Genomic DNA, 22,954 nt, shown 5'->3' with positions numbered 1-22,954 from the left:
GTGTAAAGTATCGTCTAAACCAGAACTATAAAGCTAAATCTGCTACTTTGCACTCAAGAAACTCTCCGTAATTAACCTTATAAAACTACTCTACTCCACAACGATCAACCCGCATCTTGTCGGCTTCGATTAGGTAGTTTAGTTAGTTGTAAACACCCAATTAATTAATCAAGTCCATGGAAAACTTAAATGCATGTATAATCTGAAAGGGAATCTGAACCTACACCAAAATAAGTTCAATGTGCTAAATGATCAAGTGTGCTGAATCAGTTTTATTTGGTAGTTAGATACATCCATATCCATGTACATGGAAATCATTTTTCCAGAAGCACCAACTACCAAGAATATGAGAACATGCATGTGTGATCATTGATCAATTCAACGAATTTTTAGTCTCTAATATAATCTTATTACAATACTATAATTAATTAACCTGCAGTATAGTATTAGCTTAAATTCAGTTCATGTACCAGCAGATCAAGTGAACGTGTGATTTGGGTTCGGTTGAACTAGAGGTTGTTAATTAACTGAAATATTATTTATCTATCTGGTCACACATGCAGTATATTATACGTACCCAAGGTGTGTATAAGATTCAAATAATTAACTTCCGATAAATAAAATGAATGAGAAACTGTGGGTTCGGTGTTTAAAAAACCTTAATTTATTCAAATGATCATAAACTCTTTTGTTACAGTAAGATATATAGATCAAATGCATGCTACTAAATGTGAGGAATTTTATTTTATTATTATAAAAAGAGATTATTGCTTAATTGATTAACCCTGTTTACTTAGAACTATTAATCTTGACAATGATTTATTATTATTTTTGAACATTTTACATGATCGCTAGGTTAAATCTAAAAAAGATTATAGGTTATGGTTTATAAGTTATAAAATGTTTGGTTGATATATATATAAGACTTATAAATTATTTGAGTGTTGGATAGTTTCAGTTAGAATATTTAATAATTTAATTATAAACAAACTTGGTGTTGCTAAAAAAAGTAAAAATAGAAATTGCAAAGAAAAAACTTAGTTTCTTTAATTTATTACTTCTTTTTGTGAATATTTCTATATTTCACAAAATGGGTCACAAAAAGTATAAACACCCTTTTGTATCAGAAAAAGAAAAAAAAAACCCTGCATCTAGTTACCAAAACAAGCACTTCATGATCAAGCTTCCAATCAAGTAACTAACTCATAGAACAAATCATGATAAAAAAAAAAAAAGAATTAAAGATACAACAACTTAATTGTGATATTGGTCAAGTTTGCAATCAAACAAAAAAAAAATCTGTAGAATACTTGAGTATTGTTGATTAAGCATTACATATATCAATAAAACAAAATTAATTAACTGATGCAAAACCCCCATGGTTCGCTTCAGAAGCTCTAAACATGGAGTCCAATGCCCTTAGCGTCGGCATTCTTCATAATCCTTAATCTCTTGCATGATTCGGTAAACATCCTGTTTAATACACATGAAAAACAGTTAATTAAATTTTACAAAACAAATTATATTAAGAACTAGGTATATTATCAGTTTATTCAATTAGTTGCTTTATTCACTACATTTTTTTCTCACTAAGCAAATTTATAATAAAATTTCCGATTATCATATATATCATATATATAATTTAATAATTATAATTTTCGGAATGAACGGACAAATGGACAATTATAAATTTAATTTAGTAGGTTTGCAGGTGAGAAAATTATGAGTAATACTTACTCCCAGGGAACATCCCCGACAAGCATCCAGTCCCCATCTTTGTCTTCATAAATAGTAACGTATTCATTATTCTCAGCATCCTTCAATTTCTCACCTGCCATACCAAAAAAATAAGAAAAAACTATTAAATACTCGTGACCTATTAAATTTGCAAGTCAAGACATAACAAGGTAGGAAGTTGAAAATATTAATTTTGTTACTTTTTTCTGAAAATTTAAATTTAAAAAAAATATATATGTCATTTAGAAGATAATTTATATTATTCTATTATTCTATTAATTATTTTAATACCTAATAAATTATAGATATCAAAAGATTTATCCAACAGACAGAAATTAAAGATTATCCTATAGTCCTATACCTCTAACTACCTTATCGTTTGTATTCATTTCAAGTTAAGCCAGGGGCTAGCTAAACTGGGATCTTAATTAAATAATTAGAGCCTAAAATGCATGAACTAATATGAAAAGTATAGCTATACTAATGACCTCTTGTTTCATTAGCACCATTTTGACTTGTGTTTCTCAAAGTTTCGCATATATTATTTTTCTCAGACACATGATTTGTTAGGAGAGGAACTTGTTCCAGACACGTTTTACACGAGATCAAAGTTCGATTCCCTCCAACACATAAACTGTACTTTTGGGAGACAAATTTGTCCAGCATTATATCCACAATTAAATTTCTTATAATATTAGTTGAAGTATTGAACTCTGTATATTGGATCTGGATTTCTAATCATCTATACATTAATTTATACATGAAACTCTAGGGTAATTAAACTGTTTCCGTGAGTGTACGTGCATGGAGACATGCACTACTCAAGAAACGAGGACCGTACTCGTCGGTCGATTTTAGCCGGTCGGTTTTGTTGCAACGCATATTACATAAATAATCACAAAGTATAGATGATTACCAGCCTCACTGTGGTCAAAGCTGTGGAAGAGCTTCTGAAGAGCCCTGGTCAGCTCAGAATACTCCCCAAAAGGCCCCAAATCGATCTTACGCAGTATAGGCGCCCCGTCCATGCTCACTTTCACGTACGTCTTCGAGCCTTTCTCGCGGCCATTGAAACTGTTCTTCCTTCTATAAGAACACACCGGTGGCCACCCAACAACAACTTGATTACCACTCCCTTTACCACCACTCTCAACCTTCTGCGTTTTTTCTTCGGTAGTAGTACTACTAGATCCATCTTCTTCTCCATCAATCTCCCAAAACGCTCTCTTTTTCTCAGCCGCCTTGCTTTTGCCCCCCATGCATGGAAGTCCCAGCCTCAGCTCCGTTATCTCCAGCCCTAGGCCCGGAGTTCCCATTTTCCAGACTGTTAACGTACCCGATTTACAGGAACCAGAGTTTATCAGTTTACGTACCCGATTTATAGGGATCAGAGTGATACGGAGGATTTTAGGTTTTTGGTAGAAAATGAGTGGGAGCTTAAGCTAGGTAGCTAGCATTTTATATATGAGACGTGGAAGCAAAGACAGGTCAAGAGGGGCAAAGTGGTCGTTAGGTCGAGTTACAAGAGTGGGGAACTATGTGTCGAACATGAGAAAATAGTATCGGAAGCCGACAATATAAAATTATTATATTGCGAGTAGAATAAAGATTGATCGTAAGGCTAATGATATTTGATGAGTAATTTAAAAGATGGGTGGGCTCAATTATGTACGTATGATGCTTTGAATCAGAACATGCCATGTGATCTTATCTTTCGTTAAGGGGTGACATTGTGTGGCCTGCAAACACGCTTTGCATTTGTTCGGCATTTTCTTCGAGTCGAACAAGATGTTAAACACATTTGTAGATTAGAACTCCAATGTTGAAATTTATTGGCTTACAAGTGGGATATATAGTTCTACGAGTCTTTGATTATATAGAAGACTTCATATATTTGAAGATGTCACCGAAAACAACATTTAAGACGGTTGAAAATTCTGACCAAATTTTGATTTTTTTAAAAATTTCGATTTTTAAAAATTCTGACAAAATTATGTCAAAGTATCTTCGGTTTTGTTTAACCCGTTTGTATAAAAAGGATATAATTATTTATAAGAAGAAGTTGATGATGTTAGTTTTTCTTTCACGGTTTCTATTTTTTTTAAAATAATTTAATAACTAATAAGTCTTAACTAGTTTCTCACTTCTTCACTTCTTTAGTTTAAGCAAGAATTCATCTCTTTTAAGTTAATCCAAATGACTCTCATATTTGTTTATCCAATACAACGAGCCTGTGTGACAGTTTATTTAAAAAATAAGTCTTTATTTTAAAAAAAGAATTAAATATAAATGTTAAATAGGTGTTTTATATTATCTGACAAGAAAAAGGACTTATTTCATAAAAAAAATAGAATTTTATTTATTTTTCTCTAGAAATAAGTTTTTATTTTGAAAAATAAAATTAAACAAACAACCTCAATAATAACTTCATAGTATATACACATATCTTTAAAATTCAGGATTATTTGTCAGATAATGCCCCTAAATATGTTTATAGATTTTAGATAAGTTAATCAAATACGTATTATAAATTAATATAAATTCACAATAATCCGATTTAGTTTTTTAAATTACATTTCGCTACGGTGTCCAAGTATAAATGTGATTGTGTGGTTAAAGATATCAAAATCAAGAATCAGGTAACAAGGCTGGCAATCAAAGTCTCGTCAGATCAATGCGATCCTGAACATCTCCAGCTTATCGATTATTAATTTTTCATCACATAATTAACCTCGTCTTGTAAAATCAATAAAGATCACATGATCATCAGCCCGATTCTAGCTAGTTGTGATTGTTTGCTACTTTGCTTTCACTATCGTAATGATTATCTATTCTATAAATAATTAAGATACATAATCATCATACAAATCCTTAATTAGTTAGCATGTTTACACTTTACACATGAAATTAGGTGAGCATTAGAATAGGTTTGACCCACATTTATAATCATATATTATTCGCTCAAGCTGTGATACTGTGCGTCTATTCCAGACATGGAACTTGATTGCTCGGAGCTGTGCCGTGAATCCGTGATATGCTATTATATATAATAGACTTAATTACCAAAAAAACTATTAAACTTATGTGATTTTTTCATTTTAACCATAAAACTGTTTTTGTTGCAGAATAATGCAACTAAGTATACAAAATCAATTTGATTTTGATGAATCTCTAACCATAGTTTCATGGCTGACATGAATGCCGCATACAGCACAACACATCAAATTTTTTAATTTAATTTTAAAATTTTACATAATTTTTTATACATACATAAAAAGTCAGCTATATTTACATTTTTTTTGTGCTTAAAAATTCAAGTGATAAATTTTTATTTAGAAAAAATAATAAAATAATTTATGAAACTAATTTTTTAAGAAGTATTATAATGCATGTCAAACTCTCGTTACGAGATCACCAAAATATTGCAAACTACCACAATATTTTAATAATGCTAAAAAGAATAATATAGTGTTAATAATCAAATCCAAATCTAACATGAGTGACAAAATAAATCCGAACCTAACATCAGTGACAAAAAAATCATAGTTTAGTGCTAATTTTCTAAATACACAATAAGTTTGGTGGCGAAAAAATCTATTTTTTCTTAAATAAAATTATCAATTCGATATAAATTAATATAAATCGCATGATAAATAATCGATATACAGTACCTGATAGACGGTGGTTTCAAAAAATCACACTAACATCGTCGCCTTCGAACATAAATTTTAGTACGCTCTGTGTTTGTGTGGATTGTGAATTAGGATTTTGACCCTTAATGAGATAGTAAAAATATTAATAAAACCCATGTACTAAATAATTTAATTAGTAACTTGATAATATACGTGGCACCCATCTTAATTTTAACTTAACCATGGTTATGATTGGGTTTTTAAAATAAAATTTTTTAAAGTTACTTGCATTATTCTGCAACAAATATACTATTGTGGTTAAATTGAAAAAAACATGATAGTTATATAGTTTTTTTGGTAATTAAGTCTATATAATACAATAATTTTAATAGTTGAGTATTATGGTAGAAATCGAAAATCGAAACTCAACAGTTAATTGAATAATTTGAAATTTATCAAGGATTTATGATATAAATTTTTGGTAAATTATAGAATTTTAGTCAAATTAAAATATAATAATTAAATTGTATTTTATCAAAATTAATCGGGATCTTTAAAACACTGACGAGTCAAATTTCTTGAAAATACAATCAGAACTGTTTTAGAACCGGTCCCGGTACTCTAGAGTTCAACTAGCTAGATAAGAGGCCTCTGTGGAGAGGAGAAAAAAACTAGATAAAAGGGCATTGACAATATCTTTCGTTTGCAAATCCACACATGAGAAGATCAATTTATTCGCATTAAAATGATGCTAAAGATTCTTTTTCCTTCAGAAATCACGTTAGACACGGTATGTAAAGGTTAATATAGGTATATTCGCATTGCCAATTTGCCATTTAATTAGATTAACAATTAGACTAAACAAATCTCTAAAAGTGTAACTATTACCGTTATAGGTACATAACTAAACCTCACTTGATACTCTATTATATGTTGGGAATATATAACACAGGTATGTATAGATTCAATAGATTCAATAAACGTATTCTATCTTCACTATGATTAACAATTTAATTAATACTCCCCGATCTTTATGTCCCCTGAAAAAAGGTCATTTGGTATTCTTGATTACTCATTTTTTAAATGATTTTAAGAATATCATTCAAAATTTGTTCTTAAATTATCACGACATTATTTGACAGGATGAAATATATATATATATATATATAAACAAATTTAGTTTAAAACAATTATAAAATAATTATGCTCTTATAACCTTACAATTGAGTTTCCGTTCTCAAACATTCTCAAGATGAGACAGAATCGAACGAACTCATGATCTGGGACAACAGAGGATAAACCCTAAACGATTGACCTATCTGATAACGATTGGTCTATCGATCGTCTCAGAATGTTTTGTTTTTAAAATAAATGTTTTTTGTGTAAATCACATATCATTGTACATATATAATACCGTTTCTCTTCATTCTTATTACAATTTACACGCATGAATTACCTTTGTCTTGTGCTGGAAACTGGATTATAAAATAATAAATGTAGGTACTTTTTGCTGCACATATTGGTGAGCTTCAATTAATTTAGTCACGCATCTAGAATTCTAGATGTGTAGCAACGGCATGCACAGCCCACGGCGTCGTCTTGTCCCCGGCATACTGATGGACCTGACCCGACCTGTTTACTTCTTTCATTAATTCACAGGGAAAATATTTCAAGGCAGTACTGTAATGCTGTCCTCGGAAGTCTGTATAAATTATAGGACGATACCGTATTTTGTGCGTTCCTCGACATGCATTTAATTCCCGATAAATTATGAATCGGAGATATTTATTTATTAGTATATTTACTGAAAATGAATAACTTATTGTATATACTCAAGTAATTGTTCGAAATTATTCTTAAAAAATTGGTATTATCACAGAAAGTATCAGTAAGAAAAAGTGGCAAGCACGTAAATCAAATGATTATTTAATAATATTATTGCTAAGTGTATTAGTTAAAATATAATACTTTCTCTGATTATTTACGTGCAAACAATCGACCGACCTATTTAAAATCAAAGAGAATATAAACATAATAGTTTGATTTGATGAGATGATATTGAAATAGATAACTCATTCGAGTTAATTGCAATTGGCACCCCTTTGGTTTCGGCTTATTGCACATTGCACCTAATAGTTTTGAAAAATACACTTTGCATCCCCAGACTTTTAACCCGTAGACACTTTACACCCTTTCCGTTAAATTCTGCCGTTACCGTTAACTTTTGCAGGGGCATTTTGGGAAATTTAATTATATTTAATTAAAATCAGATCTTTATTTAAATTTTTTGACCATCTAAACGATATTTTTCGGATAAACTTAAAGAACGAAAGTTGTAGAGAATAAAAAGGATCTTCTTAGAACTATAAGATTCAAAATTTTCGTAATTCTTTTTATAATTATTTTTAAAAAATTCAAAAATTAGCAATCTTGTAAAAATGAACAATCGTTTTTAAATAATTATTTAAATTTTGAACCTTATTGTTCTAAAAAGATCTTTTTATTCTCTACAACTTTCGTTCTTTAAGTTTTTCCGAAAAATATCGTTTAGATGGTCAGAAAATTTAAATAAAAGTCTGATTTTAATTAAAGATAATTAAATTTCCCAAAATGCCCCTACAAAAGTTAACGGTAACGGCAGAAATTAACGGAAAGGGTGCAAAGTGTCTACGGGTTAAAAGTCTGGGGCTGCAAAGTGTATTTTCCAAAACTATTAGGTGCAATGTGCAATAAGTCGAAACCAAAGGGGTGCCAATTGCAATTAACTCAACTCATTCCGAGAGTAATTCTGCACAAAATATTGAGAAGCTAAATTTTTTAAGACCAATAACTATTATCAGTTCGTCGCTAACCGCAAACATCAAATATAAAATACAGCCTAGACGAGGTATTCAAAGAAAAAAAGGGTCTCGTTTTTTGAGACCCCAACGTGAATACCTCAGTCGAAAATCAGAAATTCAACAAAATTGACATAAACAAATTTAGTGTGACACCTTACAAAAAAAAAATAGTGTGAAAAATATCAAATGAACATATATACACTTGAAAGCTCCTGTAATAAAAAAAAAACAGATATTCCTTTCTTTTACATAACAATGGGAAATTTTTATCTGAGAAAAAAATTAAGTTATTGGTCGAACAGGAGGTATACGCGACCATCAGCCAACTTAATAAATAAACAAAAAATACCGATGAAAGATAAAAAAAATCATATATATTGTATACAGTATACTCTTCCAAAATTTCACTTTAAACCCATGGTACATTATAAATGCCGATGAAATGGACTAGTACAACACGTTCTTGAGATGGATGATCTAGTATATTGTAATTTGCTCTATGCTTACAGGAAGGATGCAAAGACGAGCAACTTCTGCTGTGCTCCCAGTATAAACCCGTTACATAACCTTCGACAGAATCACACCAGGCGCTGAGCCGAAGGTTTAAATATAAGAACTAGGAGCAATGAGGAAGCAATTATACACATTTGCAAAGAAATTTCAACTTCCGTGGATGGACAATCTAGTAAAAAAATATAATTTGGAAAAACTGAACCTTCTCAACTGCATTAAGATGAATTCACAGACATTGAAGAGTTGCTTATATCCTTTTGCTTGGAGTGCCAATCCACAACGCAAAAATTGGTTTCCTCCTGCAAGTTAGTACGGTCGGCTTTTTTTAGATTAAATGACCAGATTCTTAAGTGCCTCTACGTTTTCTAGTGTGCCATTTGAAGAAAGAGGCATTGCGCTTTGATCAGCTTCTTGGTGATTAATACTCCCATATACTGGATCGTCTTGTACGTTGTTGCGAGTAACAACAGAACTCTTACAACCTTCAAAATATGTAGAGTATGGGAAGTACTCACTACATCGAACTTTCCATCCTACAATATCAGAAAAAACATTATTACTATTGATCTATATAAGAGAGCTTTATAAGCTTTGCATATCGCTCATCTCAAATAACTCGACATGACATGGCCCACTGCCACATGCATGGGAACTTAAGAGGCTCATTTCCTTTCCAAATCAACTAGACCTCTAGCATTACTTGTTTAGGGAAATGTGGACGTGGCACCAGTCACTTACTAGATGCAACTTCGTGATCATCTGACACTTTTCCTAGAATTTTGTGCACCGCTATGCAGTCTTTGAGCTTCCATTCGTAAAATCCAGTCCTGATACAGAACAAATATATGGCATCGCTTATAACCAAACGTTGATCAAGTACAAGCAAGAACAAAACGAAAAATGTAACGGTAGATATAGATTAAAAAGCTTTTAATTTGATGCATACTTTGATACCAACTTGTTGGTTGAATCTTCAATTAATTTGATGGCCTCAGCTTTCTTGTTTGGTTCTATAAAATAAAGCATTTCTGCTGCTGCTGCTCTATGCATCAAGGAATCTGCAAACAATTACAAGCATATTGATGTCAGAGTGAGGTGTGTAGTGCTCACAAAAATTGAATTAAGAGAAATATTTAGTTGACCTTTATGTTTCTCAAGGAAAAGATAGTTTGCCTCTATAAGAGATTTGCCTTGCAATTGACTGCAAACACACAAGAAATAGAATGTTTAGTAATTTCCCATGCGTGTTGTAGCTAAACTAAACATTAACAAAGTATCAAATAACAAACATCAATATGAACCTGAAACTGGGTTGCTCTGCATCTAAGACACTCCGTATAAGCTTCTCGGCGTCCGTAGCTGGAGCAGGCATAGAAGCCACCTTGTGGAAGAATCTTATCTGCATTAAATGCTTTGTTTCAAATCATTTGTGAAGAACAATTTACTTGGCAAAACCTAATTGTGTAGAAGGTTTGCTAGCACAGTTCTAGCAGATTGGAGGCAGCAAAACACTAAGGAAGTCACTGCTTCCTTTATAAGAATTTAAACTTTTCAGGAGATTTTAATTAGGGGAGTTTGTTTTAGTATTCTTAAGAACCAGTGCATATCCCAAATATAAAGTACCAAAAATAAATAGGCATGTATTTTAAAGATAATACAAAGAGAAGGTACTTTCCTGAGAGACTAAACATTACTTTCATAGAACTAGAAATTTATACAACAAAAACCTTCATTATAGGCGCACTCAAATATAAAGAACAACATGCCAAGCATTACATCAAGGGAAATGATTACCAAGCAACAATGTGAATCTCGGTTTTCGGCATCCAATCGAAATAGCTGCTTTAGAGCCTATTGAAATATCATAAAAAGATTAAAAAGATAGCATCAGTATTCCAACCATGAAGCCAGTTAAAAAGCCTCTCTGCCTCAAAAATATAGCAACATATCCAGAAAAAAATCATTTCACAAAACAAAATAATGGAGAATGGCGGAATTAGTAAGGCTGCATTGTTAATACTCCCTCCATTTCAATTTACATGTTCAGTTTTAAGCAAAAAAATTGTTTCAATTTAGTTGTCCACTACAACTTTCAATGCAAAATTATAATTCCAAAGTCAATTCTACTTCACATATCTCTTATTTATATTTACTAGATCAACCTCATTCCACATATTATGGTCATTTAATGTAATTAATTTATAAACATTCACTTTTCTTAAACTATGTGAATTTTTGAAAGTGGACATCTAATTTGAAACGGAGGGAGTACTACTCAATTGTACATTACTAAAAAAATGAAAAATAAATTCTTTAAACAAGAGAACATAAAAAAAACTGTTTTTGTGTGTGTGTGTGCAAGTTCACGGGCAACAGGCATAGTAAGCAGGTAATATTATGCTGCGTGCCTTCAACAAAACCAATTCCTTAAAATAACAACTCAATCTAAAGATAAATTGGTAACGTGAGAAATCCACAAATATTTGTCAACTCCACAACCAGGTCGCCCAAAATACTTGCACGCCTATACTATAAACAATAAGAGTGGTACATGATTGAAGATAACAACTATTATGTGTAATTACCAATCATGTTTATTATTATTAGAGCCAGAAGGTACAAAGTAATCAATTCTACAGTTGGACGAATTTTACCTGCAGGGCAAGCAAAATCTTATGCCTTCTCATATGCACTTCAAAAGATAGCAGATGTGTCTCTAAGGAATCAGGTGAGTGCCTCTGGAGCAGTTTCAAATATTTTGTAGCTTCCAGTAAAGGATCCTCAACCTACATCATTATTATTCCCAACTCAATTCAGAACCACTAGACAAGTAGACATAATATACAGATCTTTCAAAATTTCGGATTCTAGAAAAAATAGAGAAGGGTGTGGATAGACCTGCAACAGTTTTTCTCCATAAGGATCTGAATCAACTGGTTTAACAACCCGTTTTCCTGATTTCGAGACATTGACACTGGATTCCTCATTTTTAACTTCTGCCTCCTAATAAAACCATGATTTTAGAATACAGAATGAACAGAAGAAGAATATAACTCCCTGACAGGCAAGAAACAAATTGAAGTACTTTCTTAGTTCGGGCTACCGCCTTTCTCTGTTTTTGCCTAATCTTCTTTTTTTGAGAAGCGGGTAATTTCGCCATTTCATCATCTTCTTCGACTGCAGACTTTGGAGGAGAATCATACAGCATGACATAGCATCTGCAACTCAATAATAAAGAACATATAAACAACAGAGGATGAAATACGAAATAGTTGTGACTAAAAGATGCGCTAAGTGACTCTACTGTCTATGTAAAAATCAATTACTCTGGGTAGAACGCTCATGCAGACTTTACTAAGATATTTACAGGTAAATAACAAGAAGAACTCATAATCGGGAAGTAAAATATCAATAGAGAAAATTAGAAGAGAGAGCACCTAACAGCCCCAGCCGCAGCCTTGCGAAAATAAGGATGTGAGTGGAGGCGATCTTGAAATTTCAACATATCAATATAAGCTCGCAATGTCATCTTCCTTAAGCAGTAAGAGTGAAAATCAAACTGATCTTCTGTGATGTCCGCATAATGCTTCTCGACAGCCAAAAATTTCTTTAGAGCTCTGCCAAGTTCTCCTTGGCGGAAGTAACTTTCTCCAGATGCAAGCTCATACCTTCAAAAATTTGGTTTAACACTCAAATTTAACAGCTACAAGCCAGATTGAGCTTTTAACAACTGACACGCCATATTTTAGGCATCGGAATTAAACAGACACATACCACATGCACTGCATATCATGTAGGTTGTTGTGCTGCTCTCCATCTTTTGTAAACAATACAGCAGTCTTTTCTGCCATGGAAACCTTAAAAAAGTTTTGATGCAAAAGTTATTTAATTTCAGAGAAATTTGCAAGATGAGGACTAGATTACTGAGGATCAACTTTCCTATCACATGAAAAAATACAATTTTAAGATAGAGAAATTAGCAGCTTTAGAACCTGATCAGCTTGCAGCATACGTTTAACACAATCACTATTTGCACAACGATCAGCAAGATCCATACATCTAGCTTCATCTGCCAATGCTGCAGCAGCTGCTAAATCACCTCCATGCTTTAATATCCGGCTCTGACATTATTAACACAGAAAAAAAGTATTTTCAATCATACAACAAAGTAAACCCCAGGGATCAACTCAACCCGGGATCATGTAACACCCCACCACTACCACCACTCACACAAAAATATATATATATATATATATATATATATATAAGAGTTAAGTTCTATGGAGTACATATAAACATTGGAGTATTGGAGTACAAATTATAATTTTTTAGTTTAATAATAAAAAATATCTCTGATTATCCAAATTTATATATAATTTATCATTTATAAGTAGTATTAAACATAATTATCAATTAATCAATAATATCTTTCAACTTTAACAAGCATTAAGATTGTTGTTCTGCTTATAAGTTATATTGCAGAACATAATGTCCTACGATTTATAAAAGTAATTGTTCTATCTTTTGATTACAATGTTTATGTTGTAGAACATAATCTGCATGTTGTCCGATGTTTACAAATATTGTAGAACACAAAAAATGAAGATTTTGGATGACTAGATTATATTGTATGAATCTTGTACTCCAATACTCCAATATTTTTTGTACTCCATAGAACTTGACTCTATATATATATATATATATATATATATATATATATATATATATACTGGTATGATCAGACCTTGATCGAGTACAAATCGATAACTGTTGGAGTGTGTTCAATAGCTTCATCTATTTTAGCAAGAGCAATGTCATACTGCCCTTGTCTATCATAATTCTGCAGTAAAAGGAAGAAAACAATAGCTACTGTGAAATCAAGAACGAACTTATAGACTAAGCAAATAATACTGATAAACAATGAAAGTACACCAGTTTTACAAATTTATGGCATCAAACCTGAGCAAGATAGAACAAAGTCCACATAAGTGTGGAAGGGGGCTCTTTATCCACTCTGCAAGATAACAATACAAGCAATTATCAGCAGACGTGACAAGCAAATCAACATGATTTTGACTAGTTTGAAAAGAAACTCATTGATCTTGCTGCATATCTAACACTGTAAACAATATAATTAATAATGTCAAACCATGCTCACTGAAAGTTCTGTCATTACACTCTGATAACTTAATACTGCAGGATGCTAATGAAATGTAGCTCGTACAAAAGTTATGATAGAGTTCAACTTGCGCTGATCACCAATGCTCTCATATATTTTATTAGTAGCTAAGTAACGAAAAAGCTAGTGCCCAATGATACAGAAACAGGAAGTCAAAGACCAAGACCATTTGAAAGCCAACTGACAATCTAACTAGTTAGCCAGTACCCAATAATGACATTGCAGTTTCTCCATCGTGAAAACATTAGGAGATGCCACATTAGTATATAACCTGAAAACTGCATCCTTACCTGACTGCTAACCAGTGTACCTATTAAACTCATCAGTTATCTCATAATTTTGTACAATTGAGTATAGCTCACTAACACATCAAACATTATCCATGAACATCTAAGCACAGAAATAAAGTTACGAAAAGAAAGGGGCGACTTCACCATATAGATGAGTTTTACCAAAAAAAGTGAGTGTCCCTTCAGATATTTACTTGGCATAGATACACTAGTGACAGTGCACAGAATAAGAAAATAAAGAAATTAAGATACATGGAGTTGTAGACTAATCTTCACGATAGGTCACAAAGTAAAAAGACCAAATCAAGAGAAAAATATGGTGGAAACTGAGGTGTATTTAGTATTACAGACAAAAGATAAATGACAGTGAGGAAAACATGGTTAAGGACCTTAAGGTAAAAAGTTTGAGATGGTAATTTTACCTTCCAGGAAATGCTCCATTCGTCTTGAGGGAGCGCTCAATCTCAAGGGCCAATTCCTCTAAAATATCAGCCTGTATAAATGTCAGCTTTGTGATTGGGTGATAATTCATTAATCGGGAGACGCAGATAAAGGGAGAACTGTTACCAACATTACATAGGATCTTAATAAGAGCTTGTACAAACCTTTTCAGGGTGATCATATAGCGGAGAAAGATCGGAGAATAGTGATGGAACTCCCTAAGTGGAATATCAAAGATACACATAAGTCTGGCGCTGAAAACAGGATATCAACCAAATGAATCAGAAAGTATAGTACCTTCGCTAAAAGAGGCCGGATATAATTATCAGCTGCCTCACGGAACTTTTCAGCTTTCAGAAAGTCGAGTGGTATCCTCTGGAAAAAAGAAAAAAGGAATAGTTCAATACAAGTATACAACATAGACATATTCTTTTGATCCATACTCTGGTCAAGACGTCTCAAAAAGGAGGAAAGAAAAGGAAATAAGAGAGCATCTCCAGCCTCCAGGTAGATCAAACAGAATGCAGAAATAACAAAATTTAGATGAAGGCATGTATATTGTAACACAACATAGGGAAAACAAAAAATTTATTGAACACCAAAATCAAGATCCATGTAAAACACAGAGTTCATATCAAGCTAGTTACAATGAAGAAAACTATAGTAACACTGAACTGAACAAGAACAAAATATCCTGATAAGAATACAAAACAAAAGCTAGGAGGCATAGCACTGTCGCTAGTCAATTAAGATATGCCAGTCATGGTCTAACACCGTTGATTCACTTGTATTCTTAAACCAGACAGAAGTTTATATTGTGTGATATGCACCATTGCAGGACACGGTGAAGAAAGGATGTATGCATATGCAGTGATTTTCCAAAAACAACTAGCAACATCAACTAAGAAGATTTCAACCAACTAGATTTCCACCAACTAGATATAAAATCATTAGGCAATTTATACACAAGTTTGTAGTAACTAAGTAAAATCAAATTTGGGAAGTAACAAATCAAGCTACACCTTAACAGCAGAAGACCAAGTGTATTGCAGCCCAAGTGACTTGTACAAAGCCTCCAACTGCTCAATCTCACTAGACGAATATTCAGCATTCTCTGAATATAATCCTAAACACTTTTGCAGACCTTCATAGTACCTGAAGAATTCAGAAGAGAACAAAGGAAAAAAAAGGAAATGTGAGACTACAGCAGATATAGCACCTTTAAAATAAGATATATAACTCCAATACAAGTAAAAGTATATGACCGTAAAATTTTGTGTGCAATTCATATTTGCTAAGATAACTTCAAAAAAACACAACTGAAAATCCACCAGATCACCTAGCATAAGTAAAAAATAGCATTAACATTTAAAGACGATAGACAATACATGTGTCCTAACACAAGAATTCCAATTACCCTTCCCAGTTAACTCAAAACATGTTCAAGACTTTTAAGGACAAGAAAAAATCTTAATTACCGAAATACAAGTTTTGTTTGGCTTGAATGGACTGCGACTGTAATTTTAAGGGCGTCTAGAATTAAAGCCCTCGAATTGAAGGCTGGGTTCAATTCAGATAATTTTATTTTCAGAATCAGTCAAAAAGTATAATGTATTCATTTGAAATTGTTCCAATACATTCTTAAACATAGAAACATACTATGCATCAAGTCACCTAAAGCATCTTGAAGTAACCTTTGTATTGGGAACTCAAAAAATCAAATCTTAAATTTGATTAACAACTTAGAGATCTTCATTTCATTAAAATGAAAAAAATGGAAATAAAGGAAAAAGACATTGACACACCATGAAGATGTATAGCTATTGAAGATAACAGCAAGAGCATCTCCAACAGTGTAGGCTAAAATAATTTAAAATACTGATTATTTAGAATTTGCTGAATATGTAAGGTATTGTGCCTCAATGGAATTGGCTTTAGTGGTTGGCCATATCTTAATACGGTAATTTATCATTATTTCAAGTTTTAACATATATATAATTTTTTTTATTATGGTAATTATGTGCGTCGATGGTGTGAAAACACTTCTTGATGTTGAATTCCAAGAACCAGCGAGATGTTCGCCCTCCGAACCGGACATGAAGGTCTACCTTCATCTGGGTCTCTAGAGCTTCCACAAATATAGCCAATAATTGAGATAGGCTATAATTTCAGACAAGGGGAACGCCCCATTGGAGTGTAGCATTTTCTACTTATTCTCTATACATTTTAATTTTGGCATGCCAAAGAGTTTAGCTAAGATTTTTCTAGCGTTGAAGATGATCTAATACAGATAAACTTTAATTAGGCACATAGTGGCTTTAAGTTGCATAATCGTGCAATTCTGTCAACAAGCAAATTTATTTTATATTACCCATAATTGTCAGGATTCATTGAAAGCAACGCCCTGTACAACTTTTCACCCTCTTCCAACTGACCAAGCTTCACAAGAAGAGAAACCTCCACTTCCTTGTATGACAACTTATCAACCTGAAAAGACGTGCACCAATCCACATGTAATCCCCAAGTTGAAAGTAAGATAATACTGCAAGTGATAATACACTTACAATTTTGTAATTCTTTTTATGCAACTCTTGCAGAGCTTTCTCAACCATGTCGCACTCCTCTAGTAAGGATACCTGGAAAGTATTGAATTTACATAAGTACGAGCATAATATACAACTATATAGTTCTAATATCTGCAACTGTTTTACAGTATATTGTTCCTGTGATAAAAATTTAAGATGGCATATTTAACAATAAAATCCTTGGGCACTGATGAAGAGGGATATGTGACACATGCGAAGTTCAAGTCCCTATGTCCTCAAATGAAGAGGAAATAGATATGATAGAAGGGAGGAAGGGAGAAACTTGAATATATAGCAGTAGGATCATCAACTGTGGGGGTAAAGCATATCTACCGCTGAAAAACAAAGCACTAATATTTATTGAACCTAATTGTTTGAACAAGACATGCTTAAATCATTCATGACTTCAGTATATAGATTCGAACAAGTCCATCGTAAAGTTTGAAGTGAAATGCATATAATCCGTGACAAATTTGCAGAAAAGGGCACAGATACAAAAGACCGACAATATCTTTACTAATTTATGACTACAAATATATTTAACATATTAGAGCATCTCCAATGGGCTCTTCAAACAAGCTCTTAACTCTAAATTTAAAGAGGATGTGAAAAATTAGAGCAACAATAGGCTCCTAGTGGCTCTTTAAAAATCTAAGAGCTTCCTCTCTCTCCTCTCTTTTAAAGAGCATCTAGGTTCTCTTAACTTATTATACTTGAATTTAATATTAACTTCCTTCTATTTCTATTCACTTCTCTCTCATTCTCTCTACCTTTTCTCTCAAATAATAATAAAATATGAATAAAGAGCAAGTATAAAGAGTAGGATTGTAGTTGTCACGATATCCAATGTATTAACTTGTTAGGAGTCATATATTATATTTTTTTTGAAGAATGATTTATGAGCACCATTGGAGATTCTCTTAAAACAAAATGACAAAAAAAAATCTAAAATTGCCTGTCAAGTAACTTGCCTTGTATAACAGCATTTCCCCATGCTCCAACCGTTCATTTTCTGGAGGATAATCATTCTCCAGAGTCCCTTCATATGCTTCAAGAATATCAATTGCTTTTGATGCACTGCATAGAAAATAACAATTAGTCCTCGGTTCTGCAAAACCATAAAAAAATCAAGTAAAAAAACAAAAAATTCTGGCATTAAACTTGGCATACAGCAATTTCAGATAACTGTAAGCAAAGACAGAATATGAGCAGCAAGTACACAGTCCACACCCAGTATGCTCGACATGTCAGGACAGTATCATCAGGTGAGTTATTAAGAGCTTCAGATGCTGGAATTTTAAAGAGAGAAACGGCACATGAATTTGTCTGTGTTTGTGTCTGTGTGTGTGTGTGAGAGAGAGAGAGAGAGGTGAGTGTGGTATTCTTGAACAGGAGAACCATTTCTCTTATTTAAATTATTTTTGATGAGAGCAAGCACAACTAAGTATTTACGAGACATAAGCTTGACTATTCTTTTAGAATGTAGAACAAAGGCTTCACATAGTTAATCTATCAAAGTATATTGACTTTTACTCTACGTTGTCCAGGACTATTGATATAAACTAAGATGCTAATGTTGTGTTTGGTTGGGGAGAATGGAATGGAATGAGTAAAATTACTTGAAGCTAATAGAGATAGGAGAAAAGTTTTGAAAAAAAAATTGGGTGCAAAATTGCTATGATAAAATTTGATAAGAAATTGGGGGGTAGGACTTGGGAGAGAATGGAGCATTCCATCTCAAATTGAAGGTGTGATCTCTAGCATATGATCATAGTTCATTTTTCATTCCATTCCTTCCGGAATCATTCATCCCACCAAACACAACGTATAGTACTTTAAAAAAAATGTTAGGAAGCATGATATGGCACTACATAAATGGGTCTGATATTTTCAAAACAAATACATGGAAAAACCAACTATCATGCATTCAAACACAACTTAAAATGTCTCCATTTGGATATGACTTGATCAATTTCAACATATACAGAAGGCTAGCCAACAAGTTTGTCATGGAGCCATTCTTGAGTTGATTACATATACAACTATAAAGTTTATTATAGCAAGAAAAAATGGTTTGCACAAAATATCTATTTGCTAATAAAAATGTAAATAAGTGGCCATACTGATTGAAATGCAATCATTTTAAGGCAAACATGTAATTTCCAAAGAACAATGAAAGCATTATTTGTTTCAAATTGATAAATGTTGTAGAACACATTTACTTTAAGTTCAAATGATGGGCTACAGCAAAGCCAATCCAGTTCATTCGATGATTTGGTTTCAATGTCAATAGCTGCTGCCTAGTTTCCACAAAACCTGCTAGATCTCTTATCTGAGCCTGCATAGAGGAAAAGTTTTGCCATAAGGCAACAATTTAAAAAAACTGATAACTTGTAAATAGAGCAGATAAAATCATAGAACACGAGACCTTTTAAGAAAAAATAGCTAGCTATTAGTATTGCAACTTATAACATGTGACTAACAGGGCATGGTCAAGTCATGAATTAATCATTCCCAAGGAAAACTAAAATGCAAAAGTTTATTTTAATAAATTGAGAAACTAAACAAGCTTTGCGGAGAGATGTTATGTCACAGATGAGTGATACTAATGCTGGTGGTTTGATGGATACTGTTTGGCACCTTATGACTTTAATTGCTTGAAGTTTGTTGTACTCCAATGCTTGCATAGAAAAATAATTAATTATCCATCAAATTCAAATACTTTTACATACATTCTTGCATAGTCTATATTTCACTAATTGACAGTAGACTGGGAATTTGTTTCCCAAACTTATCTTCTCAGTTCTCATGGTTCAAGCATTTAAGATGTGATGTCATTAAATCTCCAAAGAACTTGGCACATTATAAATAGGGTTAAATTGCCATATGTCCACATACAATACATCAGAATGCAGCATACCTGTAGAAGGGACAGGTCTCTCAGTATTTCTATGTTGTCAGGATCAATCCTTAATGCATTTCGGTAGCATTTAACTGCCTCCCTATACTCTCTGTCAGAACGGTATAGAAGGCCATAAACATGCCAGCAAACATGACTTTTTAAGTCATTCTGTGTTCAAAACAATGCAGAAATTGAGCTTCAAAAACAATTGGCGTTACAAGTAGAATTAATGTAAAAAACCGAGGAAAGACCCTAACCTTCAGCCCAAGTCGGACAAGTTCATAAGCTTCTGACTTTCGGTCCATGCAATTCAAAGTCAGTCCCTTCATTGACAAAGTTTCTGGCAAACCATACAGCGAGACAAAAACAAATAAGACGTCAATCATTACAGATCAAAAGCCAGCAGCAACAAGTTCTATGTCATATATATACACATAAGAGCAATCAGTCAAATTTGCCAGATAGTTACTAAACTCCTAGACCACTTGCTTGCAAAACTGAGCCATGTACCACGTACAAACTTCCCAGGATGAATATTCCTTTGTTTTCCCAATACCACTTTTTATTGAGCTGCTCGAAGCAGGAGTTATTTTACACAGGTACACCAATGCAATAATTTACATCACAGGTGCAAACATTTGGTGTTTACTGCACACACATTAAATAGCAAGGTCTCAGTTTGTCATTTAGCACTGTTATTAACCTCACTTTCTGCAGGCATTAGACAAAACCACTGAAGTACTACCCTTGACTGGGAGGTTTGACATAGGTTTTTCAAGTATTCCTTCTCTACAAAACAGCAGTTCATACTAACCTTTGAAAACCTCATCAGAGAACAAGATCTGAGATTCTTCGCATTAATAATAAATACATGTTCTTGGCATAAAGCACATTAAGAATAAATCTTCATATTTCTTAGATTTTTATGTTATCATGCCCTTTTCTTAGGTAGATAGGTTTTCGTAACTTCAGTTGGACCTTTACACTGAGCAAAGCATTTCAAATTTATGCTTCAGCAGAAGTAGATCTCATCACTCCCTCTGGATCCATTTATTTTCAGGCACTATTATACTCCTTAAAACACTAGGTATAGTTTAGCCCTTCTTCAGCTGAAACTTATGATATCAGCTAAAAGGTTAAAAAAAAATAGTACATATTCTAAAAATTAGTACATGTGTCCCTACATATATGATATTAGTACATGTACTTAAACGCACTTATATTCTTAGATCCCTTGGTTTTCCATTGCTTCATAATGTGCTATGTACTTAAATATATTGCATAGAGAACTTACCTCCATGATTTGGAAACTTCTTCAGTATAGTATCCGCAGCCTTTAATCCTTTTTTGTATTGTTTTGTTTCATATGATTTCTGTAACAATAGCAGCAGTAACCATTAAGTATTAACCTCAACAATAATATTTGCTGTAAAACTAGTACAAATATAGTAAATCAGTGAATTTTTTCACACAATCAGTACTTCGTCAAATACAAGGATAAAGACGAGAAACTGGGAAACAAAGGCTTACCCATAACATATTAATATTACCAGTCTAACAATATTATCTGAAAGAACATATCTAACTCTTTTTTTCTGCAGTAACATTCAGCTCAATAAATAAAACACATGTGCTCAGCCTAATTCCAAGGTTGAGAAACAAACTCTTATATGGTACAATGTCTACATTGGCTTACACATAATATATACCAGTCCAACAACATGATACGAAAGAAAATACCTAACTCTAGTTTCATCATTTACAGTCAGCTCAAAAATACTCAAAAACAAACGTGCTCAACCTAATTCCAATATTGACATGCAAACTCCTGCCCTATCAGCATAATTCCCATATCATGCCTACATATCATCACCACAACACTGTACTTTTATCTACTAATAAAGCTTCAATCTTTTTCAAATAAAGCTTTGAATTTGACCATTGTCCTCAACTTCGAAGGTCGTTAAACAGATAACGTATCGCACTTAACTTCAGAACAGACCAATTAGGTAACCAGCAGTCCTTATTACTTATCTTAACCAATTATACCTTTTCTATCAAACTTAAACAAATGGGTACTCATCAAAATTCAAGAAATCACAATACCCAATACCTAATTCATCATAAAAATCCAATGCATATCAACCCACAATTAAAAAAAAAAAAAAAACCCAAGAATAGGGCACCTATTACACGAATGAATACCACGGTAATTAATCATCAACTGCACACACTACAACACATAAAATCAACTAAAATTGAAAAGGGTCTAAATATATACACACAAAACATCATAAAGATACTTACAACAATGAGTTTGAAGAGATTAGCCTCTTTAGGAGGAAGTGAAGCCCCCATTCTTGAACTTCAATAAGCTTCTGGGCTAGTTATTAAATTATTAGATTAAAAAAAGCAGAGAGATTTAGATATATGAGATATAGATATAGAGACGGGTGTATGTATAGTCGGCGGTGATGGGGTTTCTTGTGGTGGCGTCTATTTGATGCTGCTGCTGCTGCAACCCTACTATGGGAAGTAAACGAAGCTCAATTTTAGTGTTCACAATTTTTATTTATTTATTGACAATTGATGATTTGTTTATTGTTTGTTTGTTATGCGGCTAAATTTCTAAATCAGAATATTTAGTTGAAATAATACAATTACAATTTTTCTAAAAACATAATTTTAAGTCTTTTATACATTGACTTTAGTAATTACCTAAATTATTATAAATAAGTTGTGTTATGAAGTAAACATAAATAGTGTCATTAATTTTTATGTTATCATAAAATGACAATCTTTATCTTTTACTAGATTATTAATTATTAATTAATG

The 22,954-nt window shown here is 32.6% G+C and overlaps 2 protein-coding genes across 2 annotated transcripts; both read right to left on the bottom strand.

The window, feature by feature from the left end:
- Positions 1-1,245: 1,245 nt before the first annotated feature.
- LOC108220830 (auxin-induced protein IAA6) lies at positions 1,246-3,253 on the bottom strand. The gene is made up of 3 exons (XM_017394694.2): positions 2,654-3,253; positions 1,738-1,831; positions 1,246-1,473 (listed from the first exon to the last, which is right to left on the bottom strand). Exons 1-3 carry the CDS (start codon positions 3,051-3,053, stop codon positions 1,398-1,400), a joined length of 570 nt encoding a protein of 189 aa, XP_017250183.1. The 5' UTR covers positions 3,054-3,253; the 3' UTR covers positions 1,246-1,397.
- Positions 3,254-8,561: 5,308 nt separating this feature from the next.
- Positions 8,562-22,682, bottom strand: LOC108223443 (N-terminal acetyltransferase A complex auxiliary subunit NAA15). Its single transcript, XM_017397715.2, has 26 exons — positions 22,427-22,682; positions 21,414-21,492; positions 20,377-20,459; positions 20,138-20,287; positions 19,440-19,555; positions 18,189-18,294; positions 17,197-17,268; positions 17,004-17,119; positions 15,655-15,787; positions 14,930-15,007; positions 14,797-14,850; positions 14,614-14,684; positions 13,682-13,736; positions 13,467-13,562; positions 12,715-12,843; positions 12,497-12,579; positions 12,160-12,390; positions 11,808-11,940; positions 11,621-11,725; positions 11,377-11,508; positions 10,517-10,573; positions 10,024-10,121; positions 9,865-9,923; positions 9,669-9,780; positions 9,461-9,549; positions 8,562-9,255 (listed from the first exon to the last, which is right to left on the bottom strand). Exons 1-26 carry the CDS (start codon positions 22,475-22,477, stop codon positions 9,053-9,055), a joined length of 2,691 nt encoding a protein of 896 aa, XP_017253204.1. The 5' UTR covers positions 22,478-22,682; the 3' UTR covers positions 8,562-9,052.
- Positions 22,683-22,954: the final 272 nt, after the last annotated feature.

This window comes from Daucus carota, chromosome 5, assembly GCF_001625215.2.
Source record: "Daucus carota subsp. sativus chromosome 5, DH1 v3.0, whole genome shotgun sequence".
Lineage (NCBI taxonomy): Eukaryota > Viridiplantae > Streptophyta > Magnoliopsida > Apiales > Apiaceae > Daucus > Daucus carota.
Note: the sequence above shows the minus strand (reverse complement) of the source record. Positions and strands in the feature narration are given on the sequence as shown.

What these genes read in the sequence shown, in the direction of transcription:
- LOC108220830 (XM_017394694.2), bottom strand. Translation starts at nt 3,053, where the DNA reads ATGGGAACTCCGGGCCTAGGGCTGGAGATAACGGAGCTGAGGCTGGGA. An exon ending in CTTTGACCACAGTGAGGCTG is followed by an intron (nt 1,832 to 2,653) that starts GTAATCATCTAT and finishes TTGGTATGGCAG; the next exon opens with GTGAGAAATTGAAGGATGCT. An exon ending in GTCGGGGATGTTCCCTGGGA is followed by an intron (nt 1,474 to 1,737) that starts GTAAGTATTACT and finishes TGTATTAAACAG; the next exon opens with GATGTTTACCGAATCATGCA.
- LOC108223443 (XM_017397715.2), bottom strand. Translation starts at nt 22,477, where the DNA reads ATGGGGGCTTCACTTCCTCCTAAAGAGGCTAATCTCTTCAAACTCATT. An exon ending in ATAAAAAGAATTACAAAATT is followed by an intron (nt 17,120 to 17,196) that starts GTAAGTGTATTA and finishes ACGTCTTTTCAG; the next exon opens with GTTGATAAGTTGTCATACAA. An exon ending in AGATTTTGCTTGCCCTGCAG is followed by an intron (nt 10,574 to 11,376) that starts GTAAAATTCGTC and finishes ATATTTCAATAG; the next exon opens with GCTCTAAAGCAGCTATTTCG.